The sequence below is a fragment of the Somniosus microcephalus genome, chromosome 30 (genome assembly GCF_052327205.1).
Source record: "Somniosus microcephalus isolate GS21.2 chromosome 30, FLI_Smic_1.0, whole genome shotgun sequence".
In the NCBI taxonomy this organism is placed as follows: Eukaryota; Metazoa; Chordata; class Chondrichthyes; order Squaliformes; family Somniosidae; genus Somniosus; species Somniosus microcephalus.
In genome coordinates, this window is record NC_141016.1 from 14925862 (window position 1) to 14943683 (window position 17822).

Genomic DNA, 17822 nt, shown 5'->3' on the forward strand with positions numbered 1-17822 from the left:
ATACCTGCCTCACTCGTAGTCACACCGTCCTGTCCCTGGCCATGGGCTACATCTGAATTAATTAACTTCATAGGTGTGACCACCTCCTGATACACAGAGTCCAGGTACTTCTCCCCCTCCCTGATGTGTCGCAGTGTCTGAAGCTCAGAGTCCAGCTCACCAACACGGAGCTGGAGTTCCTGTAGCAGCAGACACTTGTCACAGACGTAATCACCGTGAGCCTCAATGGGGTTCACCGGCTCCCACATCTCGCAACAGTAACACATCACCTGCTCCATTCTATGTAATTAATTAAATTTTTTATTGTTAGTTATGGACACCCTCTGCCCGATTTCAGATGCTAGTATCCCCTTTAATTAATTGGATTTAAATTAAATCAATCCCTCTAGTTACACCAGTTAAATGGTTTACCAACAGTCACTCTGCACCAGAAAGGCCTTATTAACTACAACCCACAGAGTTAAAGTTTGAAAAGAGCACCTAACACCCCACTTACCCGAACTCACACTTACCCAAACTCACAGCACTCTTTGATGACTCGCACTCAGTGCTTGCTCGCACTAGGACTGGTCTTTTTATACTGTTTGTTTGTTTACAGCCAAATGAGTCACCCCTGCTGATTGGTTAGAAAACTGGTTTCCACTGCCTGCTGTGCCAATTTACTCCTACTGCAGTGTAACCTTGTTTTACTCTTCTTAAACCAACAGAATCCCAAATATTTAAGTTTTCCCCTTTACTTAAACTGCTTAAGTAATCTTATCAAGAATGATTTAAAGAGAAATAACAATTAAAGAACTCTCACACTTACCCAAACTCACAGCACTCTTTGATGACTCGCACTCAGTCCCTGTTCCGTTCCTATTCTTAACGGAACAACACAATGGCAATTATATAAGAAATAGGAGCAGGAGTCGGCCATTCGGCCCTTCGAGCCTGCTCCGCCATTCAATGAGATCATGGCTGATCTTCTACCTCAACTCCACTTTCCCGCGCTATCCCATCTCCCTTGATTCCATTAGTGTCCAAACTCTATCACTCTCAGCCTTGAATATACTCATCGACTGAGCCTCCACAGCCCTCTGGGGTAGAAAATTCCAAAGATTGGAATATAATGTTGGAAAGTGTGAGGTTATGCACTTTGGCAGAAAAAATCAAAGAGCAAGTTATTATCTAAATGGAAAGAAACTGCAAAGTGCTACAGTACAAAGGGATCTGGGGGTCCTGGTGCATGAAACACAGAAGGTTAGTATGCAGGTACAGCAGGTGATCACAGAATCACAGAAACCCCACAGTGCAGATAGAGGCCATTTCGGCCCATCGAGCCTGCACCGACACATATCCCACCCGATCCCTGTAACCCCTACACCAACACATATACCACCCTATCTCCGTAACCCCACACATTTTAATCCCCCTAACACTAAGGGTCAATTTATCATAGCCAATCAACCTAACCTGCACATCTTTGGACTGTGGGAGGAAACCAGAGCACCCGGAGGAAACCCACACAAACACGGGGAGAATGTGCAAACTCCACACAGACAGTCACCCGAGGCCGGATTCGAACCCGGGTCCCTGGCGCTGTGAGGCAACAGTGCTAACCACTATGCCACCGTGCTGATCAGGAAGGCCAATGGAATCTTGGCTTTTATTGCAAGGGGGATGGAGTATAAAAGCAGGGAAGTCTTGCTTCAGTCATATAGGGTACTGGTGAGGCCACACCTGGAATACTGCGTACAGTTTTGGTTTCCATATTTAAGAAAAGATATACTTGCTCTCGAGGCAGTTCAGAGAAGGTTCACTCAGTTGGTTCCGGAGATGAGGGGGTTGACTTATGAGGAAAGGTTGAGTAGGTTGGGCCTCTACTCATTGGAATTCAGAAGAATGAGAGGCGATCTTATCGAAACATATAAGATTGTGAGGGGGCTTGATCGGGTGGATGCGGGGAGGATGTTTCCACTGATGGGTGAGACTAGAACTAGGGGGCATAATCTTAGAATAAGGGACTGCCGTTTCAAAACTGAGATGAGGAGAAACTTCTTCAGTCAGAGGGTAGTAAATCCATGGAATTTGCTACCTCAGAGAGCTGTGGAAGCTGCAACATTAAATAAATTTAAAACGGAGATAGACAGTTTCCTAGCTGATAAGGGAATTAGGGGTTACGAGGAGCGGGCAGGGAAGCGGACGTGAGTCTAGGTTCGGATCAGCCATGATCCTATTGAATGGCGGAGCAGGCCCGAGGGGCCGTATGGCCTACTCCTGCTCCTACTTCTTATGTTCTTATGTTCTTATTCACAACCCTCTGAGTGAAGAAATTTCTCCTCATCTCAGTCCTAAATGGCCGACCCCTTATCCTGAGACTGTGCCCCCTTAGTTCGAGACTCTCCAGCCAGGGGAAACAGCCTCTCAGCATCTACCCTGTCAATCCCTCTCAGAATTTTATACGTTTCAACGAGAGCACCTCTCATTCTGCTAAACTCCAGAGAATGTGCTGTATTATCACAGGTGATCTGTACGGTATAACGTGAAGTGTGAGGTCACAGAGGCTGAAACAGTAATACTACTTTGTTTTTTTTTTGCTAAAGGCTTGAAAACAAGGTGAAGCACGAACCTTCTTGAGTTAAGATTTGACAGGAAAACTATTTTGGGAACTCATATTTAGTGAAGTAGAGGCAGCGAAAGTCTTAGAGGGAAAGAGAGAAACAGATTTTTTTTAAATGATAGAGCAGAGAACAAAACAGTGAGACAGAGAATAAGAAACTGAAATGGAGAAGTATCTTGCTATCAATTGATAGCTACTTTAATTGTTTTTGGAGAAAATAATGATTGTTCATAGAAATATATTTAAAGTAGATGTACTATTTTTTAATCTGCCTGCAATGGGTAAAGAAACACCATTTACTTACTAGCAACCAGTCATACATATTTAATCTCTGTCAAAGGTGTATTCTTAAAATAAAAACAGAAAATGCTGGAGATACTCAGCAGGTCAGGCAGCATCTGTGAAGAGAGAAACAGAGTTAACGTTTCAGGTCGATGACCTTTCGTCAGAACTGGAAAAAAGCAGGAAAGGGAACAGATTTTTAAGCAAGTGTAGGGGCTGGGAAAGTGGGGGAGGGGAGGAAAGAACAAAAGGGAAGGTCTGTGATAGGATAGAAGGCAGGAGAGGTTAAGAGACATTAAGAGATATTCAAGGCAAAAGGAGATGGTAATGGGACAGGTTAAGAAACAAAGGATGGCTCGAGATGAAGTGTAAATTGCGCTGACAGAGTGAGAGACAGCTGCCATGTGGGAGAGAAAAAAAAAGGTGTGGACAAATTCCACATTCTTAAAAGCTTCTTTCTCAAATTCTTTCACTGGAGCTGAGGGCTTCCACCCCCTTTACAACAGCGCAGCCTCTGACTCGCCATGAGCAATGCCGTTGCCGATCTATTCATAAGCGCTTAAGAATTAGGAGCAGGAGTCGGCCATACGGCCCCTCGAGCCTGCTCCCCCATTCAATAAGATCACGGCTGATCTTCGACCTCAACTCCACTTTCCCATCCGATTCCCCATATCGCTTGCTTCCCCTAGAGTCCAAAAATCTATCTATCTCAGCCTTGAATATACTCAATGACTGAGCATCCACAGTCCTCTGGGGTAGAGAATTCCAAAGATTCACAACCCTCTGAGTGAAGAAATTCCTCCTAATCTCAGTCTTAAAAGGCTGACCCCTTATCCTTGAGACTATGCCCCCTAGTTCTAGACTCTCCAGCCAGGGGGAAACAACCTCTCAGCATCTACCCTGTCAATCCCCTTCAGAATCTTATATGTTTCAATGAGGTCACCTCTCATTCTTCTAAACTCCAGAGAGTATCAGCCCAGTTCAGTTATTTGCAAATAGCTGACGACTGGGGAGCAACTTTGTAATGAGGACTGCATAAGAGCCATGAGCACACTGCACAGTGAAACCATGGAAGCTGGAGAAATGCCAGGGAGATCCCAGGTTCACTCAGTGGTGAAATAGTTGAACTTAGCCAGGGGTAGCAGCAAGGCTGATTCAAATTGGTCTCAACATCCTTGGGTTATGGAGTGGAGAATAAATTTGGGTTCCTGTTCCCGCTGGGAAGTTGACTTTGTTCCAGTGTCAGGTGAGGGGCAGGATTAGGCGGTGCTGTGATGCCCCTGAGCAGATGCATAAGCCCGCTGACAATTCACTGTCATAGGCTCACACCTGAAGAATGGCCACTTGTGTGAGGAACTGGCAGGTTGCCGGCAACTGGGAAACTGCGCCCCAGCACGAGTTATTGCCTTCAGACGAGGAGGCCAGAAAACAAGGGAGAAAAATGGTAGGGATAAGAAAACACAAAAGCTGCTTTGAGCATAAGGAAGAACTGAAATGCTTAAGCTCCACAATCAATCAATCCTATCAGGTTGCTTAGAAACAGTTTCCTGATCTTTTCTTTCTTGGAGTGGGGGGGGCAGGGCTAAGAAACAGGTCTCCGACTCTCCACAACATTCCACAGCCAGCCATGGGCCTACTCTGGGCCTCAGAAGGGGTTAAACGCGGTTACCCATTCCAACTCTCTAATTTCCCACTGGAGTCTAGCTGCAATTGTGTTGCTGAGCTCCATCTGCGAGCTGTATGTTGCGGAGGCAGTAATTTATTAGGACAATGGACCCAAGGAGCAGAACAGCACTAAACCCTCCCCCTCTCCTCCCCTCACCTCCAGCGCCACATGCTTGAGCTCTAGGGAGCCCTTTATCACCGCAAGCTCTCCTGCAAGTATCCCAAACAGGATGATGAACATTCTCTGATGATGTAATTGCCACTGGCATTTCCTCCCGCTGGTGAATTATTAAATTACTTGCAAGGATATATTTCTCAGTAACATTAAAATCACCACCTAGAGAATTGTTGGAAATTGTTTGCAAGTTCTTAATGAATAGAGTCTTCCCTTACTTGAGCTTTTTTTGTTCATCTTCGTTCTGAAGTTGGTGCAACTTTTTCGCTGCCCGCAAAGTGCTCCAATATCTACAGGAATTCGACAGGAAAACTTGGTATTCTGCAGGACAACGAACGGGAAAATGGGAGAAGGTTTAGCCAGTGATTTTGCAATCATAATATGTTGAAAGGCTGGAATGATTTTAAAAGTAGGACATCCCCGGGGGCTGGGTTGGTAACGGCAGCGTGGGCAGGAAGATCTCAGGTTCCAGCCCGGGTCTCTGCTGATTTAGCTGATTTCATCCCACATGTAGGTTTACTGCTACAAAAAGAAAATACTGCGGATGCTGGGAATCTGAAATAACAACAGAAAATGCTGGAGAAACTCGGCAGGTCAGGCAGCATCTGCGGAGAGAGAAACAGAGTTAATGTTTCGGGTCGATGACCTTTCGTCAGAACTGGAAAAAAGCAGGAAATGGAACAGATTTCCTGCTTTTTTTCCAGTTCTGACGAAGGGTCATCGACCCAAAACGTTAACTCTGTTTCTCTCTTCACAGATGCTGCCTGACCTGCTGAGTTTCTCCAGCATTTTTTGTTTTTATTATCGGTTTACTACATTGGGCTTCGCCACATTTGGGCTGGGACGGGGAAATTAACTGGAGTTCCTGTTCAATGATTCCTGCCGGAAGATGAGAGTGTGAGGGTGTCGCCTGGTCAGGGCTTGGCTCGGTCATGTTGCCCACCCCTCCTTGTTTAATAGCCTGCCCATCACTCACTCGCTCGCTCGAGGTCATACGCTATGAAAGGCTACTGAGATGAAGTACCAGAGAACTGTTGGCACCCATGGGACTGTACCCCAACAAGAGGCAGTGCCTGCTGGAGAGGAGAGGAAACTGGAGAAAGAAAAAAACACAAACAACGGCTTGGATTTGTAAAGCATCTTTAACATATAACAAAAGCTGCTCTACATCAGAGACAATGGACTGAGTGGTAGTGGGAGAAGTAGGCGTCGACCAAAAGCATGGTTGGAAAGGCATGGAGGAAAATAGCAAAGTGAGGACTGACATGAATCAGTCATTCATGAAAGAAAGACTTATGAAATAATACTGAGCGGCCTGCGGGTGGCGCTGTCCAGGGAGAGTATAAATACTCGGGCACGGGCCCAGCTTGTGCAGGACATTCTTAACAGGAACTAGTGAAGGACACAATTAGACCTCCATGTTGTAAAACAGTTGATTAAAGCTTTGTTTAATGCTTAGACCAAGTGCCTAATAGTTTTCTTACGTCAAGAAGGTTTAAGGAGGGAGTTCAGACAGTAAGAACTATATGATTCAAAATTCTGCCACAAGTGATTAAAAAAAAGCAAGAACTAACATTTATATAGCGCCTTTCACAGATGTCTCAAATTGCTTCACAGACAATGAAAGTATCGCTGTTTCTGTGTAGGCAAACGCAGCCACCAATTTGCACACTGCACGGCCCCAAGAACAGTAACGAAATAACAACAATAACAACTTGTATTTATATAGCGCCTTTAACGTAGTAAAACGTCCCAAGGCGCTGCACAGGAGTATTATAAGAGAAAGAATTTGACACCGAGCTACATAAGGAGAAATTAGGGCAGGTGACCAAAAGCTTGGTCAAAGAGGTAGGTTTTAAGGGGCATCGTAAAGGAGGAAAGAGAGGTAGCGAGACGGAGCGGTTTAGGGAGGGAATTCCAGAGCTTAAGGCCTAGGCAACAGAAGCCAGTGGTTGAGCGATTATAATCAGGGATGCTCAAGAGGGCAGAATTAGAGGAACGCAGATATCTCGGGGGGGTTGTGGGGCTGAAGGACTTTAAAGAGATAGGGAGGGGGCGAGGGCATGGAGGGATTTGAAAACAAGGATGAGAATTTTGAAATCGAGGCGCTGCTTAACCGGGAGCCAATGTAGGTCAGCGAGCACAGGGGTGATGGGTGAACGAGACTTGGTGCGAGTTAGGACACAGGCAGCCGAGTTTTGGATGACCTCAGGTTTACATAGGGTAGAATGTGGGAGGCCAGCCAGGAGTGCGTTGGAATAGTCGAGTCTAGAGGTAACAAAGACATGGATGAGGGTTTCAGCAGCAGATGAGCTGAGGCAAGGGCGGAGACAGGCGATGTTATGGCGGTGGAAGTAGGCAGTCTTTGTTATGCTGCGGATGTGGTCGGGAGCTCATTTCAGGGTCAAATATGACACCAAGGTTGCGAACAGTGTGGTTCAGCCTCAGACAGATGTTAGGGAGAGGGATGGAGTCGGTTGATAGGGAACGCAGTTTGTGGTGGGGACCGAAAACAATGGCTTCGGTCTTCCCAATATTTAATTGGAGAACATTTCTGCTCATCCAGAACGGGATGTCGGACAAGCAGTCTGACAATTTAGAGACCGTGGAGAGGTCGAGAGAAGTGGTAGTGAGGTAGAGCTGGGTGTCGTCAGCGTACATGTGGAAACTGACGCTGTGTTTTCAGATGATGTCGCCAAGGGGCAGCATGTAGATGAGAAATAGGAGGGGGCCAAGGATAGATCCTTGGGGGACCCCAGAGGTAACGATGCGAGAGTGGGGAGAGAAGCCGTTGCAGGTGATTCTCTGACTACAATTAGATAGTTAAGAATGGAACCAGGCGAGTGCAATCCCACCCATCTGGACGACGGTGGAGAGGCGTTGGAGAAGGGTGGAGTGATCAACTGTGTCACAGGCTGCAGACAAGTCAAGAAGGACGAGGAGGGATAGTTTACCTTTGTCACAGTCACAAAGGATGTCATTTGTGACTTTGATGAGAGCCATTTCGGTACTGTGGCAAGGGCGGAAACCTGATTGGAGGGATTCAAACATGGAATTGCGGGAAAGATGTGCACGGATTTGGGAGGCGACAACACGTTCAAGGACTTTGGAGAGGAAAGGGTGGTTGGAGATGGGGCAGTAGTTTGCAAGGACGGAGGGATCAAGGGTTGGTTAAATGACATCTAATCTGTTTTTGGTGTTGGTTGAGGAACAAATGTTGGGATTGATTGGATAGCTCTACCAAAGGGCCAGCACAGGCACGATAGGCCGAATGGCCTCCTTCAGTGCTGTATCATTCTGTGATTCTAGGACACGAGGAGAACTCTCTTGCTCTTCTTCGAATAGTGTCATGGGATCTTTTATGTCCGTATAAACAGACAGGCAGGGAGGGCCTCAGCTTAATGTCTCAGCCGAAATATGGCACTTGCTCAGTACTGACCAAAGTGTCAGCCTAGATTAGGTGCTCAAGTCCGGCAGTGGGGCTTGAACCCACAAGCTTCTGACTCCGAGGCAAGAATGCTGCGACTGAGCCAAGCTGTCGAATGAGGACTGATAGGGTTGAGGGTGAGAATTGAGTCTACCAGGAACATGCAGTTGGATTTGTGGCTTTTGTAACTGATGCGCCATCAATTACTCAAAAGACTGAGGTTGAGCGAGTAACAATCAGGCTTTTATTAACTAAAGAATGAAGGTCTTGTCTCGAGTGGTCGACCCGTCCAGAATACTAAGGGACTGGGAGGTAGTCACTTATATACCTGGAATAGTGGGAGGAGTCAGCCGAGGCATGTCCAGACCTGTACCTAGTGGAATACACATACAGACACAGACAGGTATGACAGTGGTTTACCACAGTAACTTACCTGGCTGTATATACACCATACTCTTTAGTGACTGCTAAACCTACGGGGAACAATTTGGGCATTTAGGTCTTCTGGGCATTAGCCAGTCAAGCCGCGTGTGTTATGAACAGTCCTTGTTAAAACAAGTGGTCGTCTTAAGACACTGAAAAGAGAAGAGTCATTTCCTGTAGATATTTGTATCAGCTCTGATTATTGTTTGGTGAATGAAGCGGAATTTGTGTTTGCAAGTTAGGTTTCTGGAACAGTAAAGCAGAGACTCGTGATTGATGAACACCACTTCCCCTGTTTTAACTTGCGGTCTACCTCCAGTCCCTGTTGAGCCCATTGGGTGTCACTGGGATGGAGACACGTGCCTTGCGCTGCCCCTGGTGGTAGTTTTCAACCCACGCAGGGTTCTGGTTGTTTATGTTGCTTGGTGCTGACTAAGTAATGAAGCTAATTCTATAGGTCTCCTTGGAGCTGGAGATTCCCGGCTGCAGTTACTACAGACAGATTTCAAGGTACAGGGGAAATTTAAACCGGACTATTATAACCCAAGCATTCCACCAGTGTGGCAATGGGATTGTATAGCTGGCCAGATTTACAGGATACAGGCTATCAGAGGGCCTCTGGTGGACTAAGCCAAGGCAGAAGACCCAATATCTTCATGCTGCAAACATAAGAAATAGGAGCAGGAGTCGGCCATACAGCCCCTCGAGCCTGCTCCGCCATTCAATAAGATCATGGCTGATCATCGACCTCAACTCCACTTTCCCAACCTATCGCTTGATTCCCTTAGTGCAGAGGGAGTGCTGCACTGTCGGAGGTGCCGTCTTTTGGATGAGACGTTAAACCGAGGCCCCGTCTGCTCTCTCAGGTGGATGTAAGAGATCCCGCGGCGCTATTTCAAAGAAGAGCAGGGGAGTTATCCCCGGTGTCCTGTGGCCAATATTTATCCCTCAATTAGCATCACTAAAACAGATTATCTGGTCATTATCACACTGCTGTTTGTGGGAGCTTGCTGTGCGCAAATTGGCTGCCGCGTTTCCTACATTACGACAGTGACTACACTTCAAAAGCCCTTAAGCAAAATGCTGCGGATGTTGGCAGTCTGAAATAAAAACAGAAAATGCTGGAAATACTCAGCAGGTCAGGCAGCATCTGTGGAGAGAGAAACAGAGTCAGCGACCTGAAACGTTAACTCTGTTTCTCTCTCCACAGATGCTGCCTGACCTGCTGAGCATTTCCAGCATTTTCTGTTTTTACATCAAAAATACTTAATTGGCTGTAAAGTGTTTTGGGACGTCTCATGGTTGTGAAAGGGGCTATATAAATGCAAGTCTTTCTTTTACTCCTCCCATCAGTGAAATTAAGACATCCCCTAACTAGAACCAAGCACTATTTCTCGATTAACCATCTTCTTTCTGACTCTTGCCAATGGTGATGTCCTGCACTTTTGCCTTCTCAGTTAAAAAAATCACTAGAGGTTGATGCTCTGATGTACAATGCTTAATATCGTTCCAAATGTAGGAGCTAAAATGACAAATTTCTCACTTGGTTCCACAGCCCTGAATGAGCCCACAATAGACTACGGATTCCAGAGGCTGCAGAAGGTCATTCCCAGGCACCCAGGCGACCCTGAAAGACTAGCAAAGGTTAGTAATAACCACCTTTTACACTTCATGCAGAATTAAATCAGATCACACACTCAAGTGTGTTATTTGACATCAAATTCTAACCCCAAATATTGCAGACACACACAGGCCGAAGAAGCCTCAGAGGCTGAACGGGCCTCTGAAATTTCCCACATCTCATTCTTCTACCCTCCTCTCCTGACAGCTGAGGGATAAGTTTTTTAAAAATTCGTATATGGGATGTGGGCGTCGCTGGGCAAGGCCGGCATTTATTGCCCATCCCTAGTTGCCCTCGAGAAGGTGGTGGTGAGCCGCCTTCTTGAACCGCTGCAGTCCGTGTGGTGAAGGCACTCCCACTTATAACACTCCGGTGCAGCGCTTTGGGACATTTTACTACGTGAAAGGCGCTATATAAATACAAGTTGTTGTTGTTGTTGATATGGAGTCGAGATTCATTCATTGGCTGTAAAGCTCTTTGGGACGTCCTGAGGATGTGAAAGGCGCTATATAAATGCAATGTAAGGCCCCACAAACAGTAATGAGATAACAACAACAGTCCCGTGTGGTGAAGGTGCTCCCACAGTGCTGTTAGGGAGGGAGTTCCAGGATTTTGACCCAGCGACGATGAAAGAACGGCCAATATATTTCCAAGTCAGGATGGTGTGTGTGACTTGGAGGGGAACTTGGAGGTGGTGGTGTTCCCATGCGCCTGCTGCCCTTGTCCTTCGAGGTGGTAGAGGGCGCGGGTTTGGGAGGTGCTGCTGAAGACACGGGAGCAGCGGAGAACTATTTGACCACAAAGGGCCAGCACAAGCCCAATCTTGCCCTTCCATGATGTCCACAGACACGCACAATTTTCTCAGCAGGGGCTCACTGGATGGCACCTAGGAGCTGGACATATTTCTCCTCCCTAGCACATGGGTGCTGAGGCCAATTGTAGCAACCTAACTGCTGCCCCGGCTGAAATCAGATAACTGGCCGCACACCAAGGGCGAAACCTGGGACCTCCTCATCTGTGTGGTGCAGCATTATGCTGGGTAGTCCCATTAGCAGCTAAGCAATCCGGGGATCCAAAAGGGTGAATAGTTTGATTGCGATGAACCTCTTTGATGAGTAGACGCCTGGCACCGGCTCAGCACCTCCCCAAGGCATCAGCAGCAAAATTTAGTAAATGGTTACGGGAGGAGCCCCTGTGGGAAGCCACGTTGTCCTCCTCCCGTTGGACTGTGTTGCTGGGCCAACACTCCCACCTCTTCCAACTGCGGTACCCCGACACTGTACAGCAGGCACCTCAAATCACTGGAGAGGTACCACCAATGCTGCCTCTGCAAGATCCTGCAAATCCATTGGCAGGATAGGCGCACCAATGTCAGTGTTCTCGCTCAGGCCAACATCCCCAGCATCGAAGCTTTGACCACGCTCGATCAGCTCCGATGGACGGGCCACATCATCCGCATGCCCGATACGAGACTCCCAAAACAAGCGCTCTACTCGGAGCTCCGACACGGCAAGAGAGCCCCAGGTGGGCAGAGGAAACGCTTCAAGGACACCCTCAAAGCCTCCTTGAAAAAGTGCAACATCCCCACCGACACCTGGGAATCCCTGGCCCAAGACCGCACAAAGTGGAGGAGAAGCATCCGGGAAGGCACCGAACACCTCAAGTCTCTTCACCGGGAGCAAGCGGAAGCCAAGCGCAAACAGCAGAAGGAGCGCACGTCAACCCAAGCACCCAACCCACCCGCCCCTTCAACCACTGTCTGCCCCACCTGTGACAGAGACTGTAGGTCCCACATTGGACTCATCAGTCACCTGCGAACTCATTTTTAATGTGGAAGCAAGTCATCCTCGGTTCCGAGGGACTGCCTAAGAAGAAGACCCCGACACGGTGCATGTCATGCAGGGCATCACTCCCACTGGGTGGCACAGACTAGGAGCGATTTGACACAGGGTGCTGTTCTTGGAAGTGATCTGTGTGGTATGTCAGACTCCTCGGGAGGTGGAAACAGCCCAGGACAGATTGGATGGAGAAGGCTTGACAGGCCAAGTGGCCCTTTCCTCAGTCCATACGTCACGAGTCGGGTTTCCAATTTATTTTCTTGTTGACAGTTTTCGGTGCTTATTTCAGCCATTTCTCACTTGCGCTCCCTGCTTTTTTTTTTGCTTTCCTGTGGCTTTCCATTAAAAAAAAAGTAGACATCACTGTAACACAGCCTGAGAAAGCAAGCATTGAACCAAAGAGCCTGGGCTCGAGCAGAGCTGCAATGCAGAGGGCCAGGGAGGGATGGTAAAAAGGGATCCCGTGCAATTTACTGCTCTTGCTGTGGAAGAATAAATCACTAATTTCCAAATGTTCATCAAGTGGCGAAGGGGCTTGTTTGAGTCATGAAGCCTCACTGGAAGACCTTGATGACAAGCACCTGTCTGTTTTCAGCACTGTGGACAGTTCTGTCCCAACATATCTCAGGAATCATTGCCAGAACATCAGAAACGATTCGAGGCTGCTGGCATTGCAAATGTCGCCAAAATGCTCCACATTTCTTCTCCCCTGCAAAAGAGGATTTTTGAATTCCTCCGTGGTGTCATCAGTTGTTACAGCGCTGTGAAAAAAAATCTGTCACATGGTCTGGCATAGCTCGCTGGTTATATCACTGCAGACCTGGGTGTGTGCGGTGTGGCTTTCAAATGAACCTTTAACACATGTGCAGTTAAACTGTGGTGAATCACTGCTTCCATTCAGCAACGTCTGTGGGCAAAGTTGGCGTGCAACCTTTACAAGAACATCTAATACCAAAGCACACATGCTCTGCTGTGTGGGATTAATGACTCTGCATCTGACAGCTCACTGATAAAGCAACAGCTGGCTGGAATGAACTCTTTTTTTTCCCTCTAAACTGTTTACCTCAAAAAATCATTTTTTTTCTCAAATTTTATGAAGGCTATTGGAATAATGGAAAAAGTATACAAAAAAACCCCAGAGAAACGGAGGCTCTTTTCGAAATAAGTGAACAAAGGTTACATGACATAGAAACATAGAAAAATAGGAGCAGGAGTCGGCCATTCGGCCCTTCGAACCTGCTCCGCCATTCAATATGATCATGGCTGATCCTCTATCTCAATACCATATTCCCGCTCTCTCCCCATACCCCTTGATGCCTTTTGTGTCTAGAAATCTATCTATCTCCTTCTTAAATATATTCAGTGACTTGGCCTCCACAGCCTTCTGTGGTAGAGAATTCCACAGGTTCACCACCCTCTGAGTGAAGACATTTCTCCTCATCTCAGTCCTAAATGTCCTACCCCGTATCCTGAGACTGTGACCCCTCGTTCTAGACCCCCCCAGCCAGGGGAAACATCCTCCCTGCATCCAGTCTGTCTAGCCCTGTCAGAATTTTATATGTTTCAATGAGATCCCCTCTCATTCTTCTAAACTCTAGTGAATACAGGCCTAGTCGACCCAATCTCTCCTCATACAACAGTCCTTCCAATAATCATCCAGCGCAAAATATGACTGGCCAACTATATTTTTGGGAAGTTTTAATGTCTTGATCATATCAAACCACAATATTATGTACTGCAAGACAAATATGGCATCTGGTGACTTCATGTTGGGTTTCCATTCAACTGCAGTTCAATTTTACCAAATTTTTATTATGCTTGAACTGGAAAAGTATAGTTTAAAGCAATCTGTCACACCATGAAGTGACAGTAAAGAAAGTCATGTTCACTATTATAGTCATATCCCACTGATGGCAGATACCGGTAATGAGTACAGAGGGGGGGTGGCGGTAATTCGGGGCTTGGCGCTCACAGCACTGGTGCACCTCAAGCACTCACTGCCCACCTTAGGGGGCTGCTGAAGCACGAGGCCTCACAATCCATCTCTGGCACTGGGAGCCAGTGCAGAAATCGGGAGTCATTTTGACTTTGGCTGATAGTGTAAGACGGACGATATGGATTCAGTCACCCGTAAATCGGGAGAGGTGTATAAGGGGCGGTTGAATGGATATCACCTCTTTTACACTATCTCCCAAAGGCAATATTACCCCCAGTGTGTGCTGTGCTCATTATGGGCTGAGATGTAATGCAAGTTAGAAGGATATGTTGATGGGGTGAGATGAAGACCGACATGGACCTGTTGGGCCGAATGGCCTGTTATAAAAGAAAGACTTGCATTTCTATAGCGCCTTTCACGACCACCAGACATCTTAAAGTGCTTTGCAGCCAATGAAGTACTGTTGTAATGTGGGAAATGCAGCAGCCACTTTGCACACAGCAAGCTCCCACAAACAGCAATGTGATAATGACCAGATAATGTTTTTGTTATGTTGGTTGAGGGATAAATATTGGCCAGGACATCAGGGATAACTCCCCTGCTCTTCTTCGAAATAGCACCATGGGATCTTTTACATCCACCTGAGAGAGCAGATGGGACCTCGGTTTAACATCCCATCCGAAAGACAGCACCTCCAGACAGTGCAGCATTCCCTCAGCACTGCACTGGAGTGTTATGTTAGTCTAGCTTTATGTGTTCAAGTTGCTGGAGTGGGATTTGAACCCACAACCTTCCTGACTCAGAGGCAAGGGTGCTACCCACTGAGCCACAGCTGACACTGTATGTATGTTGTAAATACTTTGTAATACTTTGTAAAATTAGGCGTCCACTCCAGACCCATTTGGAATGGGTATTTCAGGGGAGGCCTGCACTATGAAATTAGTTTTGTTTTTTTTGCCTTCACGCTGGCCCTCTCCGTCCAATAGGACCACCATTCCTCCTTTCATCGTTGCTTCTTGAACCTCGAATGGTCAATGAATGAAAGGGATCATTCAGTTCTGAGCCAAAATAAAATTGAGAGCGCTATGAGAGCCTTTCCATTGATCCTAACACTTACCATTCCGTCCCTGACTCCCAGCAGGCCGAGCACTAAGCGCAGGAGCATAACGAGAATATGTAAATGAGCTGAACTCACGTTATTGAGTAAGGTGAGCTCATTTGGGTGCAGGCGCCTGGAGCATCTCAGGAACAGTAGTCCCCACAGAGCTGCATCAGGGCTGCACTGCCTCTCCCTTCTTCTTCTTCTTAGGCAGTCCCTCGGAACCGAGGATGACTTGCTTCCACATTAAAAATGAGTTCTCAGGTGACTGATGAGTCCAATGCGGGACCTACAGTCTCTGTCACAGGTGGGGCAGACGGTGGTTGAATGGGGCGGGTGGGTGGGGTGCTTGGGTTGACGTACGCTCCTTGCGTTGCCTGCGCTTGGCTTCCGCTTGCTCCCGGCGAAGAGACTCGAGGTGTTCGGCGCCTTCCCGGATGCTTCTCCTCCACTTTGTGCGGTCTTGGGCCAGGGATTCCCAGGTGTCGATGGGGATGTTACACTTTTTCAAGGAGGCTTTGAGGGTGTCCTTGAAGCGTTTCCTCTGCCCACCTGGGGCTCTCTTGCCTTGTCGGAGCTCTGAGTAGAGCACTTGTTTTGGGAGTCTCGTATCGGGCATGCGGACGATGTGACCCGTCCATCGGAGCTGATCGAGCGTGGTCAAAGCTTCAATGCTGGGGATGTTGGCCTGAGCGAGAACACTGACGTTGGTGCGCCTACCCTGCCAATGGATTTGCAGGATCTAGCGGAGGCAGCGTTGGTGGTACCTCTCCAGTGCTTTGAGATGCCTGCTGTACATGGTCCATGTCTCTGAGGCATACAGCAGGGCAGGTATCACTGCTGCCCTGTAGTATCACAGAGCAGCAGTGATACTACCTTTCCTATCGTTACAATGAGAGACTTGAAAAAATTAGGACTGTATTCACTGGTAAATTTAAGATGGGGTGATCTAATAGAAGTGCTCAAAAATATGAAAGAGTTGGAGAAGGTAAATGGTAAGAAGTTATTCCCACTGGTTGGTGAATTGATAACAAGGGAATATAAACTCCATGTCAGTACCAGAGTTATATAGGGAAAATTAGAGGGAACGTTTTCACTAAGAGGTTATTGGAGTAAGGAATGTATCACCACACAAGTGTCTACTGAAGCCAAGTTAATCACAACATTAAAGAGAGAAATGAAGTAAGCACTTGAAGTATCATATTAAAGGATGAAGGGAAAAGAGCATAAAAATGGGATTGGAGTAGATGGCTTTAGCAACAGCACAGGCACGGCAGGCTGACTGGCCTCCTGTGCTGAAATTTCTATGATTCTATGACACAAAGCCTTTTTGGTCAGGCCTGTTCAATTGGCGGCCGTGTTTGGTGTGTCCCATGTGACCTATATTTATGCCCTCAAGGGAAGTAGCCCACAATTCAGACCTCCCGGGCCTGTCTTTCGAAGACGAGATGTTTGACCAAGCGGTGGTTTGTGTCGGGCTTTTCCCTGCGACCTGCAGTTTGTGAGGATGCGGATAAGGCACGGCCACAAGCAACCTTATTTTTCTGGCCCGTAACGCTCATTAAAATGGAAAACCTTTCTCTCTCTTCCTGTGCTGAATGCAAGCCAGGGTCAACGGAGAGAGGCAATGGAGGCTGGCTAGTGTGAAGGCCAAACGCTCTATCTAACAAGCCATAGAAATATTGGCATGGTCTAACTATAGTCAAATTACCAGTACCCTGTATTATTAACATGCTCAGTAGTTCTGAGACACTTTGTGGCTCAAGCTAGGTCCTGTGATCCTTTCACGGACTTGCATGAGAGATTAATTGACTGTTTTGTCCCACAGGAGATGTTATTGAAAAGAGCAGCAGATCTTGTTGAGGCCTTGTATGGAGGACCACCAAATAACCAGGTACAGCTGAATGTTTGTTACATCCGTTAAATGGTACCTCCCTTCAGACGAAAGTGCAGTCAATCAAATAGAGAGTGAGGCCTTCACAGGGACATACATGATATATAATACAGTACAATATATAATGGGGCATCTGGGAATCAGCTTTTGAGTCAGGAAGTGATGCAACATGAAAATTTGTTGGCAAGCCACTTGCTTTGCAAGGATCTGTATACCCCAATTAAAATCCCCCCCCCAAAATCGTGTCAAGAGTGTGTTTGAATAACCTGTTTTTTTTTTTGTTAAATCAGTTTTATTGATCGGCTCTCTGTAACATTGTCACAGCAGCCATTTTGAAACCGAGGGGCCTCTGGTAACATATTTGCTAAAGCAACAACAACAGCAACAACTTGGTTTGCCTGTTGTTTTTAAAAACTGCAATTCATAAAGTTTATTGTTTTCTAAACTGGGTGATGCTGCTGGAAAGTGCTATGGGTACATATTGAAATGGTAACCTCAGGTAAAAATGCTTTAGTTTGTTCACATTGTACAACACGTAGCTCCGATAGAGGACGATACTAATTTGCCAATGAAGCTTCATTGTGTCGTTAACCAGCTGATATCTTGCTTATCTGAGGGGAACTATGGCAATGAAAGGTGACCTCTCCTGTACTTCTTAACAACCTTCTAATCGCCTGGATGGTGGCACTTTCAGGACTGCAAAAACAAAGACTTGCCTTTCTATAGCGCCTTTCACGACCTCAGGACGTCCCAAAGCGCTTTACAGCCAATGAGATACTTCTGGAGTGCAGTCACTGCCGTAATGTAGGAAACGCGGCAGCCAATTTGCACACAGCAAGCTCCCACAAGCAGCAATGTGA

At 46.9% G+C, this 17822-nt stretch overlaps 1 protein-coding gene across 7 annotated transcripts in view; it reads left to right on the forward strand.

Annotated features, from left to right (window-relative positions):
• The window catches only part of LOC147097931 (transcription factor COE2), a 362047-nt gene that overhangs the window by 310834 nt on the left and 33391 nt on the right, over positions 1-17822 (forward strand). For all 7 annotated transcript variants that reach the window (XM_085971014.1, XM_085971015.1, XM_085971013.1 and 4 more), the window contains 2 exons: positions 10130-10218; positions 16897-16962. In XM_085971014.1, coding sequence (XP_085827140.1) covers positions 10130-10218; positions 16897-16962 — 155 coding nt within the window. The remainder of the gene's footprint in view (positions 1-10129; positions 10219-16896; positions 16963-17822) is intronic.